This window comes from Colobus angolensis, unplaced genomic scaffold (assembly GCF_000951035.1).
Source record: "Colobus angolensis palliatus isolate OR3802 unplaced genomic scaffold, Cang.pa_1.0 Scaffold122, whole genome shotgun sequence".
NCBI classification, from domain to species: domain Eukaryota; kingdom Metazoa; phylum Chordata; class Mammalia; order Primates; family Cercopithecidae; genus Colobus; species Colobus angolensis.
The window spans coordinates 6109480-6120953 of NW_012113364.1; the positions used below are offsets into that span (position 1 = coordinate 6109480).

The following is an 11474-nucleotide window of genomic DNA, read 5'->3' on the forward strand; positions in this document are numbered from 1 at the left end:
AAGAACACCCTTTAACACACACCCTTTTAGTAATCTGACCCCTGCTGACCCACTCTAGCCTTATTTCCAAATTCACCCCCACCCCCACCTCCACCCAACAACAAACCCAAGAAGGAAAAAGAGTAAGAGAAGGCACCCAAGGAATCTATTAAAAGACAGGAATTAGGCTGGGTGTGGTGGCTCATGCCGGTAATCTCAGCACTTGGGAAGGCTGAGATGGGTGGATCACCTGAGGTCAGGAGTTCAAGACCAGCCTAGCCAACACGGCGAAACCCCATCTCTACTAAAAAGACAATTGGCCAGACGTGGTGGTGGGCACCTGTAATCCCAGCTACTCAGGAGGCTGAGGCAGGAAAATCGCTTGACCCCGGGAGGTGGGGGTTGCAGTGAGCTGAGACGCCACTGCACTCCAGACTGGGTGACAGAACGAGACTCCATCTCAAAAAACAAAAATATTTGGTAATTAGATCCTGTTTTTGAATTTCTTTAAGATTCCTTATCTCATGAAAAAAACGATTAGTACAGCTGATAAAACTCCATGATGATTATGTGGTTTTAAAATACCAAATGTTCAGTTTTCTAAAACAGCAATGAACCCATTTGAGATGGAATATTGAGGTGAGTTCTCCAGCTTTTTGACACAGATCATTTTACAAATGTACTCTCCAAAATGCATCTGTTTCACTGCTGAAATAGTCTACCTGAAACTGGTAGCACATTTAAATTGAACAATACCTATCTAGGTATTTCCTAACAAAGCTGAGTCCTGGGGAGATGGAAAACAGAAAATTCTGAATAAATACTGACTTTTCTCACTAGGAGAGAAAGGCCAAAACCCAAGAAAGCTATATGACAAGCCACAGAGTGTTGTCCCACTCCATAGGGCCAGCCAGCCCAGGAGAAGTCAGAACATACTGTACCTCTGCCATTTCTGGTGATTTAATCTCCTTGATTTTGAAGAAGTAGCCCAGGGTCAGAAAAGCTATGGCCATGGCGCTCACGCTGATCATGAAGACCACCAGGGGAGGCCGACTGCTGATGTACACCTTCAGGTTCTCCAGGGGGTTGATGCTGAACATTATTCTGATCAGCTCCACCTGAAAGAAATTAATCAGAAGGCTTAAGGACTGACTTGCCAACAGGAAAGCTATGATTCTTTTTTTTTCTTTTGAGGTCTTGAGGGGGTGAACTCGGCGGGATGGGCACTCATTACTGAATTTGAGAAATGTCTCATCATAACTTCATTCAAAAGACTAGAAGGAAAAAACGCTAAATGTTAACTGCCATTACCTCAAAGTGGCAGGATCCTGAATACATATTCTCTTTCAGTTTGAATCTTCTAAATATTGTGTGTGTGTGTGTGTGTTTTAAAAAACAGGGTCTCTCACTCTGTCACCCAGGCTGGAGTGCAGTGGTGCGATCATAGCTCACTGCAGCCTTGAACTCCTAGGCTCGAGCTATCCTCCCACCTCAGCCTCCTGAGTAGCTAGGACTGAAGGTGTGTATCACTATGCCCTACTAATTTATTCTTTTTTTTTTTTTTTGAGACAGAGACTCACTCTGTCACCCAGGCTGGAGTGCAGTGGTGCGATCATAGCTCACTGCAGCCTTGAACTCCTAGGCTCGAGCTATCCTCCCACCTCAGCCTCCTGAGTAGCTAGGACTGAAGGTGTGTATCACTATGCCCTACTAATTTATTCTTTTTTTTTTTTTTTGAGACAGAGACTCACTCTGTCACCCAGGCTGGATCAATGGTGTAGTCTTGGCTCGCTGCAATCTCTACCTCCTGGGTTCAAGCGATTCTCCCACCTCAGCCTCCCAAGTAGCTGGGACTACAGGTGTGTGCTGCCACACCCAGCTAATTTTTGTATTTTTAGTAGAGACGGGATTTCACCATATTGGCCAGGCTACTCTTGAACTCCTGACCTCGTAATCTGCCCGCTTTGGCCCCCAAAAGTGCTGAGATTACAGGCGTGAACCACCATACCCAGCTAATTTATCACTTTTTAAGAGATGGGGTCTCACGGCCGGGCACGGTGGCTAACCCTGTAATCCCAGCACTTTGGGAGGCCAAGGTGGGCGGATCACGAGGTCAGGAGATTGAGACCATCCTGGCTAACATGGTGAAACCCCATCTCTACTAAAAATACAAAAAATTAGCCGGGCATGGTGGCAGGCGCCTATAGTCCCAGCTACTCTGGAGGCTGAGGGAGGAGAATGGCGTGAACCCGGGAGGCGGAGTTTGCAGTGAGTCGAGGTCATGCCACTGCACTCCAGCCTGGGCCACAGAACAAAACTCCGTCTCAAAAAAAAAGAAAAAAAAAGGAAAAAAAAGAGATGCGGTCTCACTATGTTGCCCAGGCTGGTCTTGAACTCCTGGCCTCAAGCAATCCTCCTGCCTCAGCCTCCCAAAGTTCTGGGATTACAAGTGTGAGTCACCATACCCAGCCTCAATCTTCTAAATATTCTATAATAAATACTGTTACTTCTGTATCACCTAAGAAAAGGTTTAGGTGGGTCAGTAATATGACACAAATATACAACAACATGTACAGAAAGAAACTAAGGATGCTCTCATTTCCTGCCACTGAAAAGCTGAATTCTATTTATTCAACATTCTGTCCTGTTCATTGCCATATCGCTCATAGCCATCCCAGCCCTGCTTAAAAGCTCCCAAGGCTTCCACCAGACCTAGAAGAAGTCGGTGATAGCTCCCTGCCATGGCCCACAGGGTTTTCAGGACTCAGAAGCCCTGCCAATCTCCCTGACTGCATCGCCATCCACTTCCCCTTCTCCCTCCTGGGCTTTGGCCACGCTGGACTTGCTATTCTTCAGGATCATCTTGTCAATTTCTGCAAGGAAATTGGCTGAGACACTGACAGGGATTGTACTGAATCTGTGATGGGTTTGGTGAGTACTGCTCTCTTAACAATGTTGTCTGCTAGTCCGAGAGCCTCGGATGCCTTTCCGTCTATTTGGCTTCTTTATTTCAACAATGTTTTCTGTTTTCACAGTGTTAAGCTTGCACTTCTTTTATTAAGTTTATTCCTAAGTATTTAATGCTTCTTGCCATTTTTGACCATGATCTAGCTGAAGACTTTTGCATCTGCCTGGATGCTTTTCCCAAACATTTTCACATTTGCCCTTCTTAAAACGCATGTCTATGGCTGGGCGCAGGGGCTCACACTTGTAATCCCAGCACTTTGGGAGGCTGAGGCGAGTGGATCACTTGAGGTCAGGAGTTCAAGACCAGCCTGGCCAACACAGCAAAATCCCGCCTCTATTAAAAATTCAAAAATTAGCCAGATGTAGTGGTGCACACCTGTAATCCCAGCTACTCGGGAGGCTAAGGCAGGAGAATTGCTTGAACCTGGGAGGCAGAGGTTGCAGTGAGCCAAGATCACACCACTGTACTACCAGCCTGAGCGACACAGTGAGACTCTGTCTCAATTAAAAAAAAAAAAAAAATGCAAGTCTCTGTTTAACAGTCAGCTCCTCAGACCACGCCTTCCCTGGTCACCCTCAGCCCCTGCTTTATTTCCTTCATATTGTTTAGCATCAACCAAGAGCACAATTATTTTCCTACTTGTTTACTGTCTGTCATCCCTCATTTATGAGCCCAATGAGAGCAGACATTTTGCCTGTCTTGTTCACGGCTACAGCCCTGGCCCCTGACCCCTAGAACAGTAGCTGGCACACAATGAGCACTTATAAATATGAGCAGACTGCAACAACATGAGCAAGAAGCAATTTTTTAAAAAGTCTGTATCAGCGTTTACATTTTAGAGACAAAAGGATGCATCAACAGCCCCTAAAAATCAACAGTAACACATTTTCCATGCCATTGTCACTCAGCATTCTGTTTTCCTGACATCTCTGTTGATCTCTGTTGATCTAGTTCACTGAATTTCACTGATGATATGTAAAAATTGTTCTGTGGTTGAGTTATCCCAGTCTGAGGGGCCCAGCTGGGTTCCTGTTACTGTTTCACCCACAAAGGGCATTGCAGCAGGTACAAGAGTGGCTGTAGTACAACAAGGTCACAGGGTAGGGCCCATCTTCAACCTGATATTGTCAGAACACTCTCGAAGGAGATCAACCAGTTTACACTTCCCCAGAAATGAAGGAGCCTGCTCCATTCCATGAGATTTGTGCCGACACTTGATTTCCTAAGGCATATTAATTTGGTCCAAAAAGACAGATGTGAAATGATATCTCTATTATTTTAAATTGTATCTTTGTGAAACAGAGCATCTTTCCATTTTTTTAACCAGCCATTTAGGCCCATTCTTAAGTGAACTGCCTGAATCCTCTGGTAATTTACTAATAGGGTGTTAAGTCTATTTCTTAGTGATGTTTAGAAATTCCTTTTGTGTTTCCGGTACTAAGCCTTTAACAGTTTTATATGTTTCATATAATTAATCCAAGTCTGGGCTTTCTTTAATATGGTTTATGGTATCTTTTGACATATGAAAGGTTCTTCAGAAGCCGGGCACAGTGGCTCATGCCTGTAATCCCAGCACTTTGGGAGGCTGAGGCAGGCGGATCACGAGGTCAGGAGTTCAAGACCTGCCTGGCCAATATGGTGAAACCCCGTCTCTACTAAAAATACAAAAAGTAGCTGGGCATGGTGGTAGTGGGTGCCTGTAATCCCAGCACTTTGGGAGGCTGAGGCAGGCGGATCACGAGGTCAGGAGTTCAAGACCTGCCTGGCCAATATGGTGAAACCCCGTCTCTACTAAAAATACAAAAAGTAGCTGGGCATGGTGGCGTGTGCCTGTAGTCCCAGCTACTCAGGAGGCTGAGGCAGGAGAATCACTTGAAGCCAGAAGGCGGAGGTTGCAGTGAGCTGAGATCACACCACTGCACTCCAGCCTGGGCGACACAGCAACACTCTGTCTCCAAAAAAAAAAAAAAAGAAAGAAAAAGAAGAAAAACAAAGGTTCTTGATATTTTTAATGGTATTATTAATAAATAATTCACATACCATACAATTCACCCATTTAAAATATACAATTCAATGACTTTTGGTATATTCACCGAATTGAACAATAATCTCCACAATCAATTTTCAAATGTTTTCATTGCCCTATAAAGAAAGTCCAACATAGATACATAAAAAATAAAAAGAAGTTAAAACATACCACCAGAGAAAAATCACCTTCACTAAAATGAAGACAGGAAGGAAGGAAAGAAAGAAGAAAAGATCACAAAACAGCCAAAAACAAATAACAAAATGGCAGGAGTAAATCCTTACTTATCAGTAACAACACTGAATATAAATGGACTAAACTCTCCAGTCAAAAGACACAGTGGCTGAATAAATAAAAAAACTAGACCCAACGATGTGTTGCCTACAAGAAACACACTTCACCTATAAAGACACACATCAAATGAAAATAAAGAAAGAGCTGGGCATGGTGGGTCACACCTGTAATCTCAGCATTTTGGGAGGCTGAGGCGGGCAGATCACCTGAGGTCAGGCATTCCAGACCAGCCTCACCAACATGGAGAAACCCCGACTCTACTAAAAATACAAAAAAATTAGCCAGGTGTGGTGGCGCATGCCTGTCTGTAATCCCAGTTACTTGGGAGGCTGAGGCAGGAGGATCACTTGAACGTGGGAGGCAGAGGTTTTGGTGAGCCGAGGTCACGCCATTGCACTCCAGCCTGGGCAACAAGAGCAAAACTCTGTCTCAAAAAAAGAAAATAAAGAAATGGAAAAAGATATTCCATGCAAATGGAAACCAAAAAAGAGCAGAGCAGAAGCAGCTATACTTAATCAGACTAAACAGATTTCAAGACAAGAACTATAAAAAGAGACAAAGAAGGTCAAAGGGTCTTATTCAGCAAGATGATGTAACAATTATAAATATATGTGTACCCAACACTGGAGCACCGAGATACATAGAGCAAATATTAGAACTAAAGGGAAAGACAGACCCCAATACAATCATAGCTGGAGACTTCAACACTCTACTTTCAGCATTGGACACATCATCCAGACAGAAAACCAACAAAGAAATGATTTAATCTGCACTACAGACCAAATGGACCTAACAGATCACATGAATCACTCCCAAAAACACACCATATGTTAGGCCACAAAACAAGTCTTAAAACATTCAAAAAATATGAAATTATATCAAGTATCTTGTCTGACCACAATGGAATAAAACTAGAAATCAATTACAAGATAAATTCTGGAAACTATACAAACACATGGAAATTAAATAATATGCTCCCGGATGGCCAGTAGGTCAATGAAGAAATTAAGAAGGAAATTCGAAAGTATCTTGAAACAAATGAAAATGAAAACACAAAATACCAAAACCCATGTGATCCAGTGAAAGCAGTATTAAGAGGAAAGTTTATAGCTATAAGCACCTACAAAAAAAAAGTAGAAAAACATCAAACAAGCAACCTAACAACACATCTTAAGGAATTAGAAAAGCAAGAGCAAACCAAACACAAAATTAGTAGAAAAATAGTAAAGCTCACAGCAGAAATAAACAAATTTGAAGCAAAAATATACAAAAGATCAATGAAACAAAGAGTTGGTGTTTTGAACCAGATGAACTCAGAAAAGAGAGAGACAAAATTCAAATAAATAGTATCAGATATGAAAAAGGAGACACTAAACCAACATTACAGGAATTCAAAGGATCATTCCAGGCTACTACGAGCAACTTCATACCGCCTAGAAAACCTAGAAGAAATGGATGAATTCCTATACACACAACCTACCAAGACCTGGTGGCTTCACTGCTGAATTCTACCAAACGCTAAAAGAAGTACTAATACCAATCCTACGCAAACTATCTCAAAAAGCAGAAGAAAGGGGAGTAAGTACTTCCAAACTCATTATAGGAGGCCAGTATCACCCTGATATCAAAACCAAAGATATATCAAAAAAAAAAAAAAAGGGAAAACTACAGGCAGATATCCCTGATGAAGATTGTTGTAAATCTCCAAAATATACTGGCAAACCAAATTCAACAAAACATTAAAAAGATCATTCGTCATGACCAAGTGGGATTTATCCCTTGGAAGCAAGGATGGTTCAACATATGCAAATAAATCAAAAAGATACATCATATCAGCAGAATAAAGGACAAAAACCACATGATGAATTCAACTGATGCTGAAAAAGCATTTGATAAAATTAAACATCTCTTCACAATACTAAACCCTCAAAAAACTGGGCTTAGAAGGAACGTACCTCACACAGTAAAAGCCATATACAACAGGACCACAACTAGTATCATACTGAATGGGGAAAAACTGAAAATGTTTCCTCTAAGATCTGGAACACGAAAAGGATGCCCACTTTCACCACTGTAATTCAACAGAGCACCAGAAGTCCTAGCTAGAGCAATCAGACAAGAAATAAAGGGCACCCAAACTGGAAAGGAAGGAGGTAAATTATCGTTGTTTGCAGACGGTATGATCTTATATTTGGAAAAACCTAAATACTCCATCAAAAAACTAGAACTGATAGACCAATTTTCAGTAAAGCTGCAGAATACAAAATCAACCTATAAAAATCAGTAGCATTTCTATGTGCCAATAGAGAGCAATCTAAAAAAGAAATCAAGAGGTCAGCCATGATGGCTCATGCCTGTAATCCCAGTACTTTGGAAGGCTGAGGCAGGTGGATCATTTGAGGCCAGGAGTTTGAGACCAGCCTGGCCAACATGGTGAAATCCCATCTCTACAAAAATAAAAATAAAAATTAGCTGGGCATGATGGTGTGTGCATCTATAATCCCAGTTACTCATGAGGCTGAGGCATGAGAATCCCTTGAATCTGGGAAGTGGAGGTTGCAGTGAGCCAACATCGTGCCACTGTACTCCAGCCTGGACAACAGAGTAAGACTCCATTTCAAAAAAAAGTATATAAAGTACTTACATAGTACTTGTATTACATTAGGTACTGTAAGTAATCTAGAGATGATTTAAAGTAAATGGGGGCCAGACGTGGTGGCTCACGCCTGTAATCCCAACACTTTGGGAGGCCAAGGTGGGTGGATTACCTGAGGTCAGGAGTTCGAGGCTAGCCTGACCAACATGGTAAAACCCCATCTCTACTAAAAACATAAACGTCAGCCAGGTGTGGTGGCATGCACCTGTAATCCCAGCTACTTGGGAGGCTGAGGCAGGAGAGCTGCTGGAACCCGGGAGGCGGAGGTTGCAGTGAGTTGAGATCACGCCACTGCACTCCAGCCTGGGTGACAGAGCAAGACTCCATCTCAAAAATAATAATAACAATAATAATATAGAAACAAGACTAGTTAGGTTTAGATTAATAGGATCCATAAATAAAAACGTCAACAGTAAATCAGAGTTCAATTTATTGAGCTAGAACAAAAACTTAATTTTTTTTTGTTTTGTTTTTTTGGACACAAGAGTCTCACTCTGTTGCCCAGGCTAGAGTGCAGGGGCACAATCTCAGCTCACTGCAACCTCCACCTCCTGGGTTCAAGTGATTCTCCTGCCTCAGCCTCCTGAGTAGCTGAGATTACAGGCGCATGCCACCAACGCCTGGCTAATTTATTTATTTTTTTTAGTAGAGACAGGGTTTCACCATGTTGACCAGACTGGTCTTGAACTCCTGTCCTCAAGAGATATGCCCGCCTTGGCCTCCCAAAGAGTTGGGATTGCACACCTGGCCCAAGACCTTAACGTCATATAAAAATGAATAGGAACCATTTACCTCTTGGAACTACAATTATGAAACATTCAGAAAAACAGTAGAAAAATCTGAATCAGAATTCACTTCAAGGAAACTAATAGTCATTAAAAGCACATTACACCAGAATTTAAACAGTTATATCAACACAAATACCCCCAAAACGGCAAATATTGTCAACATAAGCCAATTTAATTTAGGGAAACTTCCAGCACAAGCAATTATAGTGACAATTACAGTCACTAAAAAAGCGAATGAATGAGTCGGGCACAGTGGCCCATGCCTGTAATCCCAACACTTTGGAAGGCCAAAGTGGGTGCATCACCTGAGGTCAGGAGTTCGAGACCAGCCTGACCAACATGGTGAAACCCGGTTTCTACTAAAAATAAAAATACAAAAATTAGCTGGGCATGGTGGCGTGCGCCTGTAATCCCAGCTACTCAGAATCACTTGAACCCAGGAGGCAGAGGTTGCAGTGAGCTGACTTTGTGCCACTGCACTCCAGCCTGGGCAACAAGAGCAAAACTCCACCTCAAAATAATAATAATAATAATAATAATAATAATAATAATAGAAGAATGTTTGAATTAAACTATTAAGATTCCAAACATTTTACAAACATAAAATTCCTTTCTACCATTCACAAGTGTTTTCAAATAGGAAATCAATGAAGACTAAATAAATGTATTCCTTCTGCAAAGAGTTACAAGAAAGTTTCTGTGAGCGTCACAGTGGCAAATGTTAGTTTTAATTAATGAATAAATTAAGTTCTGTTTAGGAAAAAAAACAGAGATAAAAGAAAGCACACTATCTGACCCCTCCCCCTAAATTCATTCCAACTCCAATTAGGACGTCCTGGTATTGACCAAGATAAAGAAAGAAATGACCACCACTGGGAAGCTGCCTCACTGAAAAGCCCGGGGATTTAGGGTACACAGAACACGGCCAAAAGGCAATTTCACAAGCACGTGAGAACATGTGATGAAAATCTATCAGCACAGTACCTTAGATCTCTGAGACTAACTCAATGAAGACGCTAAACATCAGATGGCACTTTAAGCAAGCAAAATGCAATACCAAGACTATCCCACAGGTATCTCTAGCAACCCACAAGTTACAAGGAACACAAGTTCCTTAAAAAGGGGCGCGGAAAGGGCTGTGTTATAAACTTTCTGGAGACCAACTTGACCATACATATGAACAGTGTTAAAATCTGGCATATTTTATCTCCAACATTCTACTTCTAAGAATTAAAACTAAGGAAACACCCATTGCTCCAAAGATTTAACTACTCAGTTATTTTTGGAGTGTTTGCAATTGTTAAAAAATGGAAAACTACATATCCAACAATAGCAGGGCACAACTGAATAAAGTAGGATTTCTCCCCAGTATTGTACCTATCAAAAACACAAGATCTGGGCGTGGTGGCACACGTCCGTAGTCCCAGCTACGTGGGGGGCTGAGGCAGGAGGATGGCTTGAATCTGGGAGTCTGAGGCTGCAATGAGCTATGATTACGCCACTGCACTCTAGCCTGAGCAACAGAGTGAGATCCTGTCCCCCCAACCACCAAAACAAAGCGGGGGCTAGGCACAGTGGCTCACGCCTATAATCGCAGCACTTTGGGAGGTCGAGGCAAGCAGATCACCTGAGGTCAGGAGTTTGAGACCAGCCAGGGCAACTTCGTGAAACCTTGTCTCTACTAAAAACACAAAAAATTAGCTGGGTGTGATGGCACGTGGTTGTAGTCCCAGCTACTCAGGAGGCTGAGCCACGAATTGCTTGAACCTGGGAGTGAACCTTGCAGTGAGCTGAGATCATGCCACTACACTCCAGCCTGGGTGACAGAGTAAGACTCTGTCTCAAAACAAACAAACAAACACCCACAGGATCTAAAATATCACATACAGCTGCCATAAAAAAGAAAAAAATTGGCCAGGCGCGGTGGCTCATGCCTGTAATGCTAGGACTTTGGGAGGCCGAGGCGGGTGGATTGCCTGAGCTCAGGAGTTCGAGACCAGTCTGAGCAACACAGTGAATTCCTGTCTCTACTAAAACTACAAAAAATGACCCGGGAGTGGTGGCATGCACCTGTAATCCCAGCTATAGGGAGGTTGAGACAGGAGAATTGCTTGAACCCAGAAGGCGGAGGTTGCAGTGAGTCATGATGGCGTCACTGCACTCCAGCCTGGGTGTCAGAGCAAGACTCCATCTCAAAAACAAAAAGTTCTCAGGGAAAACTGTGCTCTGCACAATCCTCCATCTGGCGAGGTGAGGAGATAAGAACAGGGATGGAGAAACTGAGGCAATAGGTAAACAACAGATGGTGCTTTACATAAGCAAAAGGCAATACCAAGGTTACCCTAACATCGCAGTCAACACACAGTTTGCAAAAGAACACAGTTCCTTACAGGTAGCCAGGAGAAGGCTGTGTTAAAAACTTTCAAAATACTACTGGTTCAGGTGAAAGGGACAGAGGTGGAGGAGGAGATGCTGACTTTTTATTACATGAGTTAACAAAAACACAGTTAATTGGGTCGGTGCAAAAGGAATTGCGGTTTTCGCCAATATGTAATGGCAAAACCCACAATTACTTTTGTACCAACATAATATAAGGGGAGGAAAGGAGCTAGTAAAGGAGGAAGGCCGGCTGGGCACGGTGGCTCACACCTGCAATCCCAGCACTTTGGGAGGCCGAGGCAGGCGGTCATGAGGTCAGGAGATCGAGACCATCCTGGCTAACAGGGTGAAACCCCATCTCTACTAAAAATACAAAAAATTAGC

General features: G+C 42.7%; 1 protein-coding gene across 1 annotated transcript in view; it reads right to left on the reverse strand.

Moving 5' to 3' along the window:
* TMEM248 (transmembrane protein 248) overlaps positions 1-11474 on the reverse strand; it is a 35918-nt gene that overhangs the window by 13611 nt on the left and 10833 nt on the right. The window contains exon 2 of the mRNA XM_011932212.1: positions 921-1097. Coding sequence (XP_011787602.1) covers positions 921-1097 — 177 coding nt within the window. The remainder of the gene's footprint in view (positions 1-920; positions 1098-11474) is intronic.